The following is a 19305-nucleotide window of genomic DNA, read 5'->3' as shown; positions in this document are numbered from 1 at the left end:
ATGGTTTGTCTATTTTTGTCAATGTTCAACAGCTCTGCAGCGTTCGAATTAAGTAATGATGGTTAATAGATGCTCAGTTTCAGTAGTCTCTGCATGCCTTCCCCATGAGACTTGAAGGGACATGAAACGTTGCATCAGCCTCAAGTAGTGTTTTCTCCTTAAGAGAAAGTGTCTTGCCCACCTGTTTTTGCAGGTGTCTAGAAGGATTCTCTTTTTATACACTCTGTAGTGAAATATTTCCAGGAAATTCCTCTGCAGAAAAGTTTGCTGCAGTGCAGTGGGGGAAAGGGTTTCACATTGAAATTGGTGCCAAGATTGGCTCTCATTCTGGGGTGAGAGAAATACAAACAATTAACTTGAAACTGCCGGAACTTGCAGAAGCAATGAGATGCTTTTGAAATGATTTGTTGATTGGAGTTATTGGATATGGCAACTGTCATTTTAACGATTTTGTATGGACCAACTCTCCAGGATTTTAAATAGTAGGTCTATTCTTAACTGACAGTAGCATACATATGTATCATACATGCAGTATTTACAAACAAGTTAAGCAACACTTGTGTAGCAAAAGGGTAATATTACTAGTTTGTCGAGGATTTCTGTGAGTTAAATGGTTCTGTTTTTACTAGTAAGCATGCTTCAAGAAAATGAAATGTTGAATCCTAAAACTAGATTTTGTCAGTAAGCAGAGATATCCGGTATTACCCCAGCTCACTGAAAAACAGAAGCTGGCTTGTGGGTTGGCTAAATGAACACTGGAAAGATTATACTTAATTTCAGAATTGAGCAATATTTGTCATCTGTAATACTAGATTAGTGCCTGAAGTTCTCTTACAACACCAAAACTATCTTGTTTTTTACTGTAAACATGAATATCAACAGCAGCCCTTCCACCCTGTTTGTACTATATTAAAAAGAACAAATGGAAAATGCATGCTTTATAGCGATTCCTTAACTAGTAAATAAGTGTAATAGTCACTAATATTTCATTACTTAATTTGTTGGTCTTACTTATTACCCTTTGTCCTGGAAGTGTTCCCAAATACTCAGTGAGTCTTAGGACATTGTCATTACTAATATTAGACTCTGAAGATGTTATACTTTGTACGAAAACGTTGAATCAATGTAACCTAATTTAAGGTGCAAAAAAATATTCCTGCTGTGTTGTAGTGGCTGTAACTGCCAGGTTACCTCAAATCTGTAGCTGGGAAGTTAGATAAGGCTCATGTTTTCATTTCGTATGCCTTACTGCCACTTCACTTGTTTATGCTGCATTGTTAATTAATATGCAGCATAAATATGTGACCTGACAAAAGTGGAAAGTGTTGTTCAAGTGTTGCTTTGGATCTTTTGACCAAATGTCTTTTTATATCTTCTCAGTTAGTGGTGTATTGAAGGAAAAAAATAAAATTAAGAATCGCAATATGTAAACTTGTTCCTTTTTTTTTTTCTCCCGAGGAGAGTGAAAATGAACACATGATGTTCATAAACAGTGTGACTAGTGAACGGTAATGTCCTCTGTCCTAACAAAACCTTTTCTTGAGAGCAGAAATCGTTGCAGACTTGGAGACAAGTGTTCCCACTGTAGGATTATCTGGTGGTGCTGAGCCCACTGGAAGGCCAGTGAGAGGACCTAGGTCAAAGTGGTAATTCTTGAGTTTACACTGTGAACTATTCCGTGGCAGCATTAGTTCAGAGGACTCATTCTTTAACCACCTTTTCATGACAAATAGTGAATTTAAATCTCTTTAGCCTCTATTCCTGTCTCAGTTTCAGTTGAAAGTGCTGAGGGAGGGGGGACAGCCAGGTAGACAGAGTGATTAATGTGATTTCCTTAGGAAGTCTGTACAAAATAGAAAGTAGGCTAAAATGTGTTGTAAATTTAAAAGTGTGAGTGGTAGAAGTGGTTGCAAATTTAGCAATGTGTTCTTTGAGGTGTCGGTTTGAAACAAGAAGCTTTAACACAGGGTTTGTAATGGGTGAAATTCCACAGTAAAAAAAAGTTTTGTTTCTCTGATAGTGCAATTAGGACGTGAGGATGAATTTGAGAACAAGGCTTCTCTGAATGTAAGAAACCGTTTTAAGATAAAGCAAATAATTCTGCTTTAATCAGGTACAGATAATAGTACATTGCTGTCCTTTTCTTATTTTATGTAATTTTAAATTCTAATTGCTTTTCTGATGCACTTCAGATCCAGTTCAGCAAAGTATGTCGGCATAGCTATAAGGGTGTGGTATATGGTGGCAGAGGGAACAAGCAATCCAGGGTGAAGAGAACAAGAACTGCTTTTAACCAGCTCTGCTGCTGGGTGTGGATGCCCTCCCTTAGTTTGATTCTCGGGTATGTTAACAAAGATGTTAATGTCCTGCTTAGTTCCATTGGACTCACTGGACTTGGTTCACTAGATAAATCAAAGAAAGGGACAAACTATTCTCCAGGACACCGCGTGAGGTCTTTCTTCTGTTTCCAGCATTCCCACAGGAATTCAAAATGGTTGTTTGGCTTGGTTTATCCTTTTAAGTCTAACATATTAGTCCGTGTTCATATTTTTGGTTCTTTTCCATACTAAGAATAAGGAAAAATGAAATGTGATGACAGATACAATGTTTAGTTTCTACTATTAGAGGCAAAATATTTTGTGGAATAGATCAGGGTACTAATCAGGTAACAGCAGAAGGTAGGTTTTAATCTCTCTAGAAAATACTGGTAAAAAAATCGACCATCTAAACCTCATTAGATGACATTATCTCATTAGATCTCTTCATTGATGAAAAACAGTAAAAATTGTAGTCTGATGTAAGCTGCCTGTATATGGGACAGTCTAACAGATTGATTGCCTCTTTCCCTACAAGATTTCTGATTTATTTAAAACAACAAAAAATACAGACTTGTTTTTCCTGTCTGCTGGGGAGGAATGCTCTCTGCTGAATTGTTTGGGTGGTTTACTTACTGAGGGGCCAAGCACTAGATATCTCCTTTAAAGTTATCTGTTTTTAAGGTTACTTACTAACTTAGGACTACCCTTCACCTATGTACTTTACACCTGATAGTAATGAGAGCCAGCTAGATCACATGCCACTTGCACAGGGATACAAAGTCATGGTGAATTACAGTTAACATCTGGTGTGTTCAAGAGGCATCTGGTGATCCCCTTCTGAGTGATCAGAAAGTATTTCAGGGAAAAGTTTAAAGCGTTGCTTCACTTAACATAGGCATGTTGTTTCCAGGACAAGTTGGACCTACCTAGGGTTGGTCTGTGTGGGAGCTGGGCACTGTTGATCGTTGCTGGTCTTTGCAATCCAGGTTTCAGGTTGTTGTACAAATAGAAAGTCGTTTTCTTTCCTGGGCCTTAATATGCTTCCTTTGAGATTTCATCTCTGTTCTTATGAGAAAAGGTAACCAGACTTTGTATTATCAACTTCGCTTTGTTTTGCTTCCTTTATGACTAATTAGCCTAGTTTCTAAATTAGTTCCCAAAGGAAGCAAGGTTTATGTGATTGCAGTGTCCAGCTGTTGTTCTGTTTAGGGCCCATTGGCTAACTTCCATCAAATTTGGCAGGGTAATGAGTACTTCATGCAGAAATGCTGCCTTTCTACCCATTTATGGAGGCTGGGAATGGGGTTGAGAGACAGAACCAGTGCATGCGATGAAGGCAGTCTTGATCGTGAGCTCCCATGCTCATCTTTTGGCCCCTGGAGCTGGCTGGTGTGTACGCTCTACAGATGCAGTGGTTAGCAAACTCTCTGGAAGAGCTTTAGGGTGACCTGTTGTTTCGCTAAGTGGTAACCGAGACTCTAGGTGGGAACTAAGGACCATGAAGGGAGAGACTGGGGGTGGGGAGATGAATGCCGAAAAACAAGATTAATCCTTGAAGGATTGTAGCAAACATGGAAGAGGAAGGCCTGTGGCTGTCTGGCCTTTGTGCAGAGAGTAGGGCAGAAGTAGAAGTCATCATAAGAATTTATCTTTTTAAGTCACTAACATCAGTGGAACTCTTTGTTATTTACATCTTGTGTGTATGTTGATTTTTCCTTTGTAATAACTTTCAGGCTGAGGTCTACAAGGGCAGACTTTTTGGAGGCTGTTGCTTTAAGTTTATCATGCTGTTCTGACAGGCTTTCCTTTTGGGGCCGAGATGCCACTCTTTAACAACAGAGGCACTTCTGGCACTTGATAAATATTGCTTTTAGAAGTGACTACAAAGATAGTGCAATGACAAGCAGAGTAGAAATGGAAAAACATGAAGATAAAATTTCTTTTGTAACATTTGTTTCTTGGCTTTCTAACTTAAGGTACCTGCTGATAGTCAGAGGAGTCTTTCTCAGAGTCTCAGTCAGAGGTGTCACTCAGAGGAGAGTGATAGGGTCCATTAGACACCTACATTTTGTGCTGTTAATGGGGAGAAGGACACAAGGAAAAATAGGATGTATTATGTATGTGTTCTTAAGCAATAGGATTAACTGCATTTGCTTTTCTTCACCTTAACATGGGTATATTATGGTATATTATGGGTAATAACCTTCTTGGAGGCTAAAATAGGTTTTCTATTAAATATTTCGGGTACAAGGCTCATTTATGAGCAATCTGTGTTTAAAGAGTCTCAAAAGTCATATTTTTTAAATTAGGCCACTGTCTTCCAGTTCATCAACTTCAGCTTCTGTTGTTCCATAGTAAAATTGTTAAAACAGTTGTTCAGATTGTGTAATCAGTTATGAGAAACATCATTTAAACCTCACAGATGCCATCGCTAGTGATGCCAGTACTCTCCCATTTGCATAAGCAAGTAAATTCTTTTATTATCTTAATAGTTACTCTTCTGTCGTCCAAATATATATAATCTCACAGATTGTTTATCTTTGCTTGTCATGAATGTGCAATCTCTGATAATACATGCGAAGTGTATTTGAGCTCTCCTGATCCTTGCCATGTATGGCACAATGAACTGCCCAAATTTGGCCAAATATTTTTAGCCACTTAGTCATATGTCGTTTAATGAGCTGCATATGTAAGCTTTTGATTCACTTAGCAACTGTATTTTTATGAGTATGTCTTGCCAGTTTTTCTTATGTATGCTTGAAAAATGGGTAAGGTTTGTTCTGTGTTGGGTTGTGTCACAGCCAGATGGTTTGGCTTTTTTTTGTTGTTGTTTTTAATAGTGCTAATCAATTTTAAGATACCCTTTTTTCACAGATTATAAATTTTAAATTATTTTACAATATACAAGTATGCAGCATATTGAAATGTAGTATTAATCTATATTTTTAAATGCTCAGGCAATTTCAAAGCTTTCTGATAAATTTTCTTAAAATAAGCTAGTGGATATTAAGATATACATAGAATATCAATGGTTAGGCAAATTGGATATCCAGAAAACTGGATATATGGCATGTGTGAAATATGGCTAGGTTAATGATTCTGCTAAGTGTAAACAGCTGTGTTTCTTGAATTTGTTTTCCTCCTGAACTGAGTTATGATGTCTTGCATTTAGTTCCTTTTCATTTAAGTAACAAAATGTCTTTCAAAGAGAGGCAATTCTTTTCTTTCCAGGCTTGTTCAGAGCTTATAAGCATTGTACACTGATTATCAGTGGAAGAAATCGAAGACATTATGCTTGAGGAATCTCTAGTCTTTATTGCTGGAGTATGTTAGTAAATAATTTTATTGAAAGAATTGCTGATTTCAGGGATGGATATGACTAAAGAGATAATTCAAAAGATCCTGTGAAAAGGAAGTTTTCAAGAATACCTGAAAAGGTAGTAAGAGTTATGAATGTTTTCACTCAAAAATGTGTTTTTGCTTTTAATTGAAAAATAACACAAGCAGTGTACTGCAGTCTCGTTGCAGTCTAGCTGCAAGCTTACGGATGAACAAGTTGAGATGGGACTTGGTGTTAAAACAGTTCTGTGTTGCATTCTAAACAAAGCCTTAAATTCATACCTAACTAAAGCAGATGAGTCAAATGAGTCAGAGGGGTAATCTGGTGCTGGTTTTGTTTGGCTGGTTAAACGGGGCAGCAGCACATCTTCCTTACATTGTAGCTGTTGCCTCTGCACTACAGAATAGAAGAAAGCTTTGGGATTCATCTTGGAAGTCACAGTTACTTAAATAAGGAAATCTGAGGGGGGTTGTCATAATAAAGCAGTATCTAATTTTTCAGTCTTTATTGCTGTAGAAGTATTCTGAAAAGTAAAGTTTATACCTTAATTGCATGTAATTAGAGGCATAATTCTCTAGAAGGATTTAGGAGCCCAGCAGTAAAAGTTCTCATTTCAGCCTTCTGGTTATGCAGTATTGTTGATTTATTAAGCTAAAAAATTAATACCAGTCTTGTGGGGTCTGGCTGTTTTGAGTCCTTGCTGTCCTGAAATGCAGAAGGACTTTTCTCTCTGTTGCTCTGCCCTTTTAAGGGCAGCAGTATGGAAGTTGGCAAGAAAACTAACTGAGCACCCTGTGAGAAAAAATACTCAAACGCAGAGAAGAAAGGCAAAATAGGAGCCAGTCAGGATGGTGATCTGGAGAACGGCAGTGGTTCTGCATCTGAGCAACACTGTTTGCTTGGTAATTAAGAGATGTGAACACATGATAATATTTTTTGCAGTGTGCCAAATTGGTGCTCAAGTTTAAGTTTATAAACAGCAGTGATTAATAGACTGTTAAAAGATGTATGGTGGTATAGAATATGCTCCAGTAGAACACAGCAGGGGGGTGTTGAATGCAACATAGCATCCTCTTCCATACTCCTTGGTTTCAACTGCTTTATAATTAAAACCATGTTATGGTATTGTTTTCCAAACTGTTCCCTATCTATTGGTTGCAAATTCATGGTGTAGCTGTTGATTCAATCAACTGTAATACCCACTCAAGTGACTGAGCTGGGCCTGCGAGAGAGTGAGGGCCTGGGGGCTTTATAAAGGGAACCACTTGGTATTGGAGAACAAGGTTACAGTGGAGACTGTAAGTGGCTTCTCAGAAAACCAGAATGAATGTATCTGAGGAAACCGTATTTGCTGGTTTGGTTAAACTCTGTTTGAATTAATTTATTTAAGGATTTTTTTACAAATCTGTAATACCTGCTGCTTTTCTCTCAAGTTTTTCCTGTCAAACGTCAACAGATAAACCTTAATCCCTCAGCAGACCTGAAAATACTTACCTTTTTCCTGAAGATGTTGCTTAGAGATGCGCACTATTGTAGAACAGCTTTAATCTGAACTTACCTCTTAAATCTTTCTTTCTTTATAGGCTTGTATAGATGATAACGTAGATATGGTGAAATTTCTGGTGGAAAATGGAGCAAATATTAATCAACCAGATAATGAAGGCTGGATACCTCTACATGCAGCTGCTTCCTGTGGATATCTTGATATAGCAGAGTAAGACTTTTCTTCTATTTTTGAAATACATGCATTTTGTTCATTGTTAGAGGGGCACTAGAAGCAGATGGCATTCATAAATTGTCTTTTTAGTTGTCTCTGGGATGTGCAGTGAGAGAATGCTTTTATATTGTGTGTTGGTTGTGAAGTGTGCTGTGTGCATGATTATTTGTGCATTACATTTTCTCTTTCTAGCTTTCTTAGGTAGCTATAAGATGTAAACATTTAAGACTGTTCTTGACTGTCAAGTGATTTTTTTTTTATTATTTTCTTCTGTAGAAACATTTTGGGGCAGAGAAAGTTCAGATTTACATTTTATTAGTAGTCTGAAACATTATTCCAGGATAAGTCTAGATGTAGGAGATTAATTGTATTTGCAGTCTTAAAACCTTTGTTTTTCAGGTGTGATATGAAGTGGTGACTTTTGCTAATTGTTTGCTGTGGAGCAAAATCTTACAGTTGAAATTAGATGCCTGTTGCGGTATTAGTTAGAGCTTACTCAGTACTAAATTCCAGGAGTGGTTTTGTTGTTGTTACTGAAGCCTGTTGAGGGCCACTGAAGATATGCTGAAATCGGATTTTTCCAGAGGTTTTCTGTTCTAACCTGAAGTAATGATGGATTTGAGAAAATATGTGGCCTATGTTGTTCAGCATGCTGTTCTTGCAGTAAAGACAGTAGTAGTGTCTTTCTAAAGACCCTTTGGGTGAACGCAAACTTCATTAATTCTGTTAAACTCCGTGTGATTTCTGATCCAGTCTGAGAGTTCGATAAAATATGTAGTATTTTATCACGTAATTGCGTTACTGTATTAATTACAGTGGTGAACAATGGAAATTTTAAGTTTAGGGGATCATTTATTGATGTTCTGTTCTGTGAGTTTGGGAGGTTTAGTTGCTTGAATCTTAAGGGAAAGAAAAAATTCTGGAGACTCTTGTATATCATATTCACTGGGAAAGGGGTTTTTTTGGGTGTTCCTGGAGTGAAGTGCTTTGTATGTCCTTTATATAACTGGGACACTGTGTGACTGCTAACTTCTGCAATCTGCCTTTCTACATTATGCAGATGTTTGATGCTGTAATCTCCCTTGCATGCACGCTGGAAATGTTTACTTGTTGGCTATACTATGACAAGAATTTCCCTATAAACTGAGATAATAAAAGCCTTTCTTCAGTTTAGTGGAGGTAAAACACCTGCCTTCTTTCCAAAATAGGAAAAAGTTGAATAAATGTTCTTGGTTTGGTGTTGCAGCCTGATGTACGCCCATGTTCAGGGAAGAAAGAGCCATGTCCCTTGTCCACATGACAGGTTTCCACTGTTGACTTGAATATCTGAAATCTGTGATGTCACTGAAGACTCTTTTGGTTTTTATTCTCTCAGACAGACAGAATCATAGAATCATAGAATGGTTTGGGTTGGAAGGGACCTTCAAAGGTCATCTAGTCCAACCCTCACCCCTGCAATGAGCAGGAACATCTTCAGTTTTATCATGTTGCTCCGAACCAGCACCTGTCTGCCTATTTTCTATAGATACCTGTTAAAGAATTGATATTATTCAAGTATAATCCCATGGGATGGGGGACATCTAAGATGTTGGAAGAGCAGTGTTTTTAAGCTGCATGGAGTTTTGAAGAGAAGTTGTTGATACAAATTCCCACATACAGCTGAGAAGGGTAACCTGACCTGGATGGAGCAATATTTATATCTGATGAGGCTCTCAGAGTTTAGATTTTCTTCAGGCTGCTTTTCCAGGATCTCAGCTTCAAATAATTTATAAAACTGACAGCAGACTTTGCAGCTGAAACAAAACTGAGGGAAGTCGAAAGGATGATACAATAAATTACCAGAGGTTAGAAAATTTTTTTTCATTTTGCCCATAGTACTTGCTGGGTCCAGAATCTGCTTTAGTGTGGATGCATCTTTGTTGGGAAGCATGAGAATGTGTGTATTTATGCATCTGTGGCTGAATTTGATGTTTCATTTTTTGCACAAAATTTCGTGGTTCATGGAAGGGAGCTTTTAATTTGGATAAATTATGGAGTTTATAGTTCTGAAAAGACTATACTTAATAACTTGTCATCTTTCTGTCCTATGATGGATTAGCATTTTTGCACAGAACATCTGTTCATTTCCTATTTTCTTGCAAGGTGCAAGAGAGAAGAGAGTCAGGGAATGGGTTCTTAGTTAATGAAGGGTGGGGAGAGTCTGACCCTTTCTCCTCCACCATGAAGTGCCTGTTGCACAGCTTCATAGAAGTTCTCAAATTGGAGACTCAGAAATCTATTTCTATTTCATCTGCTGCCATCTTAAGTCTTCTTAGGGCTTCCTTCAGATGTAAATAGCTGGAATTTATTTCTCTTGAAATAGCACAATCTGTAAAATCCTCCAAATATGCAAATTCAGTTAATTTATTGATTTTGTTTGATTTATTGATTCTCATATTTTTACAATTCGTAAGAAAAACATGGCATGATAGCGAACTTATTATTTCAGGTTTTCATGTCTTAAAATCTGAATTTATGTCTTAAGAAAGCAGCAGAGCTAGGAGATGGAGGTATTTTCTGTTATGAAATGCATTTCTATGTTTAGAATATAATTTAGGGACTTTCTTGCACTAAGTATGCCCTCTGTATGTTGGCTGCATTCACCTTTCAGCCTTAACGTTCTTCATGTATATGTGTACATCATTTTCTGGGCTTAAGAGGGAGGGAAAGAAAGGAGAAGGTCTGTTAATGTTGCGTTATAACTTTTGCATGATTCATCACTAGGATTAGAGTCTATGAAATACAGCCAAGATGGGGTGTGTTGGAGTTTGCAGATCTGTTAATAGGATGAGAAACCATGGTTCTACTTTGAAAATGGAAAGAAAAAAAGCCAAAGTTTAATCATTACTGACCTTTATAGTACAATCTTTGTCATAGTTTTTCTTCTGATGCTCATTTGACTTCCATAGGATTCTATTTGGGGTGGTTAATGTACTTTCTTATGGAGTGAGAAAGGTTTCTGTTCAGACCGGTTTTATAACGGAATCAGTACACAATCTCACAGTTCAGCTGTTCCTTCTATGTGTTCCATCCATTTCCTATTATGTACAGTAAATGGGAATGGCAGGGAGTCACGCCAGGTTAGTACAGAATGGTGCCTGCCTATTTGATCAACGCAGGAACCTTCCCATCTCGCTGTGTTTTCACTGAACACCTGATTTTCTCTCTCTTGCTCTCCTCTCACTCGCGCTCTGTAACGTGCACATTCTTCTTAAGTAGCACCTGCTGCTACTCAGATGTTCCTGAGTGAGTGCACCCATGTGCAGCAGATCTGGGAGATATGTAGGTGGTAGGGAGCTGCTCCAAAAAAAGTCTGGATATCTCAGGGAGCCGCCACTTCAGCAGTCTTCAGGTGCTGCTCCCATGCTAATTGCTAATGGGCTGAGTGAATTTGTGGCATAGTCCCCGCTCACTGAGGTTTTTATTTTGCTTTTGCTAACTGTGCTGTCTAGCCAATGGGCTGTTCACTGCAGGTATTTTCCCTGTCCCTATCATCCTCCACTGTATTTAGCAGTCCTATGTCATCGTCTCCCAGCAGCATCTCCTATCCCATTTCAGTTTTCTGCTCCTTTGGAACAGCCACCTTCTCTTGAATATGCCTCTTCTCTAAAAAATGCATCTTCCAGTTTAAGAAACATTACAGAAGCCCACTTCAGGTGAAATACAGTAACAAAACATAATATAGTGTGAAATAAAGGCTCAGCTGGTTGCAGATGCAGAGTTGTGCTGTAAAATTAAAAACTGCCATGGAAGGCAACTGCTCCTTGTTTCCGTTGTTGTTTCTGAGATCTCTGAATGCTGGAACTGCTTCAGCTTACTGGAAATTCTTTGAATAGTTTAATTTTACAATTGCCTACTTAAGTTAGTGTTAAGCTAGTTTATGATCATGTGAATTAGCTTAAAAGTAATGGTAACATGAACATGTTTTAAATAAAATTGTTCAGAATTGCCAAAACAGGTGGATTTTGTTCTTTCTTTTTCTGTCCTTCTCCAATTTTTTTTTTCATATACAGAAAGCTTTACGCAAAGGAGCCTCTTTTTCTCCAATGTGTTAGTATGAATTAAAGAGTCAGCATCAAATGCTTTGCCAAATTACAGTTATGTGAAAACAAACTTTAATGCAGGAGGACTTCAACAGAAATTTTGTGTGCATGCTTTCATATGTATTTAATAGGTAGGACCATTAAATTTACCTTTGTAAAACTCTTGTAAAACTATTTGGGTGTATATAATGAATTTTTTTATCTGCTAGATCTCATCTACAGTTTAAAAGCTGGTGAATTATTTCAGTATCAGGGAATAAACAAATTCCTTTTTAAAATGCAAAAAATGCAGTAAAGGAGAAATAATGCAAATTGGCATTTAAGAAACAGAAGTCTAAAATGCCTACTTTTTTATTTTTCTCTTTGTATTGTACTAGATTATTCTGGTTATGTAAAGTAAATCTGAAACGGTAGAAATTTGTGTTAAAAATGTATATTCTTGTGGGCTTTGAACCATGCCTAGTTGTGAGTGCATGTATTTTGAAGTTTATAGCTGATGTATTTTGAAGTTTGTTTGCAAGTATTTAGAGGCTACAGTAAAGTTTTACTACTTAAATACAAATGCTTTTTCATTTTGCCCAGAATGAAAGAAGATGCATCTTCCAGCAAGTATAAGAAAAGCATTTTTCAAAAATAACTTAGAATCTAGTCATAGTTACATTTTTGCTCAAAAAAACCCCAAACAAACAAGGGGGGAGATGTCTCCCGAGGGAAGAGTAGGGGGTTTATACCTTCGTGCAATGAGTACTACATCGCAGTAACAGTTTGCCAGATGTATGTTACTGCTACGAAAATTTCTCATGGGTTCAAGGGATGAGAAGTCCACTGAGGGTGGATACCTCAATAAATACAAATGCAGAATTGCATACGTACAAACAGGATCTGGTTCAGAAAATCCATTCGAGTAGTTGGAGACTGGAAAGGTAATACAGGAACAGTAGCATGTACTTGCCTCATTTTTATTCTCCTTGGAAATGTGCTCACTTTTGGAGACAGGCTAGATGTTAAGTGGGTGTTTGGTCTAACTCACTATGGTTGCTTTTATGTTTGGGGGGCATGTAGTTATACGTACAGACCCTGAGACTCAGCAAAATACAGTTTCTTTATTTTACAGGTTTTAAAGGCTGAAGTATGTGATTAAAGTTAGAATAACTTCTTAAATTCAGAGCCTCCTCACTCAGTTAATTTAGAAAGAGAAGTTCAGCTCGACCAACTCTACTGCTCTAAAACGCAGCTCACCCGCTTTCCTTCCTGCCCAGTTTCCTATGTTGTATCCCCTCCTTCCCCTGATATTTAAAGCAGACTTTAAAAGGCTTGTGTGTAACCACCGCCTTGCTGCTGACACCCATCTGTTTTTCCACACTTCAGACACCTGAAAGTGAACCCAGCCAAACAAGTTTGCTGAAGCCTCAGCAAACCGTTGTCCCAGGATCTCTCTATTTTAGTAACAGTCCATTAAGACTAAATGAGTGATCGTTGTCTGGTATATGAAGGAGTGAGAAACAGTCCTACAAATCTGTAGTTGAATATATAGTTGTTCAGTGATAGGTGGTTTACATACAGTTCTGATTTCCTTGTGGGTCTGCTGTGGTGCTAGGTGATAGTGATTCCTGCCTGTGGTATGTTGTACAAAGATGGGACCAGTGCTCATCTGGCAGCAGGGAGCAACTGAGGGAATTCATTGCAGTTTCACAATATGCTTAATGTGATCTAACTTGAGACAATTGAAGAAATAAAGTAGGCAGTCATTCCCTTCTCTCCTTGGTTTTCCCTCTTCCACATGCTCTTACCCCCTCTCTTGTAGTATCTAATGATCTCTCAACAACGTGGGAACTATTAGCGTAAGACTGCCTTAAGGGGGTTTGGAGGGTTTATTCTCTTTTGGATCAGTGAGCTGATCTGCCTTGCCAGCAGCAGCTGACATGGATATGTAGGTATAAAAAAGAAGTCTGGGCTGCTTTTCAGATACAGCTCCTACCTCTGATCAGAAGCCTGGCTGTGGAGAGCTGCCTGTGCTGAGGTGGAGTTCTCTTCTTCATCTCCCACCTCATGAGCCTGAACCAGCTGGCACTGGTGAATGTTCTTCCACAATATCTGAGGATGGTGCTACCACAAAATAGGTTTCAAAGCAGTTGCTTCTAATCCTTTTCTGTCTTAAGTTATAATAACTTCATCATCTGGAGCTATTACTTTCTGAAGTGTTTTTAATCTAAGCTCTTTTGCCATACGCATTATAATCCTAGAAGAACAAGACATTTTTTAGGCAAAGCAGACTGATAAAAATGTCAGGGATGGCTCCTATCTCCTTTAGCTTTGTTCCCAGTTACGGTTTTAGCTAACTGAGTATGAAGTGATGTTATTAGTGATACGTTCAGAAATGGAACTTTGGAGGATAATCGGAAGTTTGGATTTGTGAATAACATGGTGAAATTGGTGATCTAATGTAAACCACATACAAACTGATGATGCAAAGTGGTGAGGGGTTTGGTCTGATAGAGATTCTACAAGGTGAATGAATGTTTTTGTCAGGATTGAAGATGTTACTTTAAATGACATGAGGCAATGTTAACTGGAAGGGTGGAATTCGAAGGAAAAAGGTCCAAAGATGAAACTTGGTACAGTACACTCAGAAAATGGGAAAAGGACTTCAGAAGAATATATTATAAAACAAGCCACAGGACAAAATAAAAGCAGGGAAAGATTTATTCCCAGCCAAAGAACAACTCTTCTAGAAGAATGACTGACTTCTTACGAGTTGACACTGGTAAAGATGCAGTGTTTGTTTTGAGAACTGTGAAAAGGTCACTGCAGGCTTTGGAAGATTGTTTCAGTTAATTCATTTTTACTCGCTGCCTGGTTTCTTTCTGGAAGAGCAGATTGGGAAAAAAAAGTTAATGAGAGAGAAAATATGCTAGTATGGTAGTCGTATCCCATCCCCCTCTCCTCCCAATCAAAGTGTGCTGCTTGTTTTTTGTCAGCAACATAAAAGTTCGTCCTCCTCCAAACTTGTATAGATATCTGCAAGGATAAACCTAAATTCCATTAGAGAAAATAAATGAGAAACCTGGAGATCGGTGAGCCAGCATCAGTTGGCATTTTCTTTTCTGAAGATGTACTGTGGCAGTTTTCAGTATGTTTTTGCTGAATGTATGTACTTCCTGAGAATAATTAAACACTGATGAAGTTGTTTAGGTTGATGGTGAAATTCCCTTTTTAAAATCATGTCATTATGTGGTAGGGTTTAATCTTTTCTACCTTCTAGCTGTGATCGGATGTTTGGATAAAAACCAGCTGGCAGAAATACATAGCGAGATATGGTTGATGGGTTAGAGGAAATTAGAGGACCTAATTGATTTGGTACCTGTTTGTTCAACTGAAGGAGCCTAGGAGAGCTGGGCACTCTAGGATGCACAAGGACAGTGTGTGCTCTGTAGATATCTTCTTTAGGTTGGATTACTGTGTTCATCTCCACTTGTGACCCTAAGTATCTATTAGTAACTGTATTGCATTTCTGTACTAAAGTTAAATCTACTAAAACTTTAAGTTCAGAAATACCTTCTTAAGGGACATATGATTTAGTGGAAAGTATTTTTTTTCTTATAATATGCTTTAGCATTGGATCTAGTGAAAAGTCAAGGGACTGATGCCCAGTGTAAAGCTCAGAGCACTCTTAATTTTTGGCTGAAAAAGAAAAGTGTAGCTCATGTCTAAAAGAACTATCCTGCTTTGAGAAGTGAAGTGCATAGGAAAGATCTTACTTGTTTGTCACAGAGTATTGATCTTATTGTATTCTGAGAACAATTTAGAGTAGGTATCTTACCTATGAATTCTGAAGTTGAATGTGATACATATGGAAGGGTGATTCATATGGAAGCCTGGGAGCTCAGGTAGGCTCCTGAGAAATATAACACATCAGGTCCTCCCTGGGTGATGGCTTGTACCTGCCCGTTGCCACCAGTCAACTCCTATTTGCTAGGTATGACTGGAACATGCAAGAGCAGCTTCCATGTCCCGGTATTTATCCTGTTACATGGTAGAAAAATAATGTAGTTCAGAGGAAAGTTGGTTTTGAGTATTGTTTTCTAGGAGAAAATATGGGTGTGGTGTAGATTGTCACTTCTATACATGTCAGTTTTTATTTCTTTCAGCTTTTACTTGAGCATTTTTCCCTATTGTGAGCTTGAATCTAATCTGCCATGTACAGCAGACTTTCCAATGACACTACAGCAACTTATGACCTACTTATCCTTTCTTACAGCTGTGGGTTTTGTTGGATATTCTAAACTACGTCATTTCAGTGCAAATGATCCTAATCTGTGTGTATTTTTCTAGTCTTATCCCTGACTGAGGCAGGATAAAAGCTGCTTGAATTCTTCTGAAATCCGTAAATACAGTGTGGCATCTCTAGAGACAGAAGGCTGCTATGCATTGATGAGAGTGAGTTATTTGGATACAATTCAGATACTAAGACACAAAAATGTAGGAGGGGTTTTATAAACAGCAAGTATGTCATGAAAAAAGTATCAAAAAATGAAATATTTGAAACCTCTTGATTACAGATGCTTTTGGTCACTATATATTGCAAAATATAATTACATAAATTCTGTGATGTAGTGATTATATCTGTGCTAATATCTGTTTAAGCCCAGTAAAATCATTGATCTTGCTTTTAATTTTCCTGATAAAAATGCCAACACATGGCTGGTGGAGGAAAACAAGCTTGTTAAGTTAGGCCCATACTCATAACTTCCTCTGAAAAAGAAAGCAGCAGTTAAATATCAGAATTTGTGGTGCTACTGCAGCCAAATATGGCAATGCTACTCTTGGCACAAGGCATGAGGGACGGTGAGCTAGTGGTGTGATCACTTCTTGTTGGTGAGGAATTAGCTGAGGATGGTGGCCAGCAGCATGGTTTTCCTTATTCCTCCTCCTTTTTGCCTCCGTGTTGTTGTTACCTCTCCTTTTCAACCAGTGTGACCAAATCCCAAGTATTCACCTTAATGACACTTCTGTAAATCGCCACAAATGCTTGGAGACTTGCTACAGGGACGCATCCTGAGCACAGTGTGGTGAGCTAGTTACTGTATGTACTGCATGTACTCTTCTGCAGCTGCAACAAGATGTTTTCCAAACTGAACCTTCATTTTTGCACTATGAGGTGCAGACTTCAAAGTAAAGGACAGAAACACTTGTTCACAAAGGTCCATAGTGAAATTACCGTTTGATACACACTGCTAAAACACTTCTTGTTTAGTTTTCTTTCCAGCTGAAGTTTTTGCCTTGTGTTCATCCCAGCATTGCCAGGCTCCAGGGTTTTTACTTTTTTGTAAATAGGTTGTAGTATGTTTCCCTATATAGCTTTCTTCATGTTTGATACTTTCCTTTTCTCACTCACTGTTTACTTTCACCTAAACATTGCTCTGCCATCTTGCATGTGTCTTTCCTGTATATAGATATGGTAAAATATGAAGGCTTAGTTGGTCTTCATATGCTGCAAGTAGGAATTTTTTCTCTTCCATCTTTGTACTGTTAACGTTTAGGTGGTCGCCTACGTACAAATATTTCTAGAGTTTATTGCTGGCTTTTTTCAGAGGTTTCTTGGAACACAGGAGGGCTAAAACTAACCAGATACTGTTATCTACACTGTTTCTTCTATGCTCCTGCATACCAAGAAGGAAGACAGATGTGATTCTAGTTCCTGTGCTTCCTTGGGCATGCAACTTGCAGTAGAGGCTAGGGGCAGAGCTGTGTGCAGAGCTCAGTGCTGTGTTGGTATGTTGCAGAGTCTCGGCTTCATAAACATAACTATGTTTTTCATATAGGTACAGTATTTAGCATTGATAGAAAGTGCTGTTTGCATGGGGGGATATTTATTTTTTCCCCTCATCTCTGCAGCATATTATTTTGGGAGCATTTGACAGTTTTGAGGCAAAGATGTGTGTCTGTCCAAGATGTCTTTCATAACAGCTTCACCAGGAAGAATCAGAAGGTGGATTTGCTGCTATCTGGAGGAGCTCTTGAAAATATATTGAAAGATACAAAATAGTATTTTCAAACTGGTCCATAATTTAGAAAAAACATGTATACTGAAATCTGGATTAGACTGGTGAAAATTGATAAGAAATGTCCCTTACCGTTTGCTTAAAACTTCCCATTGGTTTCTCACCTTTTTTTTTAGTATTATTCCTTTTTTTAAGCATCTCTAGTTGTCTGAAATTCTCAGCTCTTGTGTTCTGCAAGAGGAAATCATGCATTCACCTCAGATCTCTTGTTGATGTCAGCTATCTTAAAATCATCACTCATGTATTTCAGGAGGAAAAAATCTAGTTTTGCTAAATAATCCTAATTGGTCTTATTTGTGTAGCTGCTGGCTGATGATACTGTTCATAAGGGGAACGTTCCTATGTAGAAAGTGTTGCAGCATCTAAGAGAGAAAGACGTGAGAATCTTCTGGAATTTGTAAGGAAACATAACCTTAACAGTGCCAGAGCTTTATCATGATTTGATTTTAATTTAAATGTCATCACAGAAGCCTGTCTTCTTATGTCAGTTTCTAATCAGTTCTAAATGTTTAGAGGCAGAAGGTTGAGGCACAGTAGCAACTGAGAGCGTGGGATGGCATTTTGCAGAATGCCTGAATAAGACAGTTTAACTGAGTGCCTGAATAAGAGTGACTGAGAGAGTTGGACTTGTTCAGCCTGAAGAAGGCTCCAGGGAGACCTTCGAGCAGCTTCCAGTGCCTAAAGGGGACTTACAAGAGAGGGAGTCCCCTGGAGAGGGACTTTTTACAAGGACATGTAGCAACAAGACAAGGGAGAATGGCTTTAAACTGAAAGAGGGTAGATTTAGATTAAACATTAGGAAGGAGTTCTTCACTGTGAGGGTGGTGAGGCACTGGCACAGATTGCCCAGAGAAGCTGTGGCTGCCCCTGCTGTGGAAGTGTTTAAGGGCAGGTCGGACGGGGCTTTGAGCAAGCTCGTCTAGTGGAAGGTGTCCAAGCCCATGGGTTGAAACTAGATGAGCTTTAAGGTCCCTTCCAACTCTAACCATTCTGTGATATTAATTTAATTGTTTTTCAAGTAATTAGATTTATTCTATGGGAGGTTGTCACTAAAGAGGGTGAGGAGATCCCCAGTTGTGCAGAGCAGGGTGCTGTGCAGGGTGCCCCTTGCCCAGGCAGGCAGGGCTCTGCCGTGCATTGCAAGACCTGTCTGGCACCTGCTCTGCGTTGCACATTTTAACACTGTCCACTAAATCCTTATAACGGTCACAATATATAATTTCAAAACCAGGGAAATTGTGACTTTTTATCATTACATTTACATGGGGTTTGAATAATGTGTTTCAAAGTGAGCACGACAGTGTGAGGGTGCACGAGAGCATTTGAGGGGGAGCTGGGTACTGTCTGTTCGCTTGTGTTAACCAGCTACACATTTTCCTTGAAACTTGCCCACTGACACAGGGCACAGGCACACTATGTACCACAACAGAATTTAGCACAGTGTTATTCTAATGCTATTGTATTGCTTCGAGTTTGTAGTATTTAAGATTTTAAGGGGGGGGGGGGGTGAGGGTGGTGGTGGGGGAGCAGAAAAAGGCTAGGCCTTTATTTTGAGAAGTGTGCCTTAAAAATTCAAGAATGACATATAAGCTGTCATCTTATCTCTTGATATGTTGTATATGCAGGTAGGTATACCTCTGCTTGCCTGGCCTGCAGTGTTATTTTTGCTGCAAATTAAAAAAGAAACCAAACCCAAAACAAAACCACTTTTGAGAAGGACTGAGGAGCTTTAAGGAGCTTGAGGTAGCATTTCTGCTTCTCTCTGAGTTAATAACAACAACATTAA

General features: G+C 38.5%; 1 protein-coding gene across 5 annotated transcripts in view; it reads left to right on the top strand.

Annotated features, from left to right (window-relative positions):
* PPP1R12A (protein phosphatase 1 regulatory subunit 12A) overlaps nt 1-19305 on the top strand; it is a 145959-nt gene that overhangs the window by 40544 nt on the left and 86110 nt on the right. For 4 of the 5 annotated variants that reach the window (XM_030480545.1, XM_030480549.1, XM_030480544.1 and 1 more), the window contains exon 2: nt 7242-7372. The exons of the other annotated variant lie outside the window; for it this stretch is intronic. In XM_030480545.1, coding sequence (XP_030336405.1) covers nt 7242-7372 — 131 coding nt within the window. The remainder of the gene's footprint in view (nt 1-7241; nt 7373-19305) is intronic. 5 annotated transcript variants of the gene reach the window in all.

The sequence above is a fragment of the Strigops habroptila genome, chromosome 3, assembly GCF_004027225.2.
Source record: "Strigops habroptila isolate Jane chromosome 3, bStrHab1.2.pri, whole genome shotgun sequence".
Classification (NCBI taxonomy): domain Eukaryota; kingdom Metazoa; phylum Chordata; class Aves; order Psittaciformes; family Psittacidae; genus Strigops; species Strigops habroptila.
This window is presented reverse-complemented; position numbering and strand designations above follow the sequence as displayed.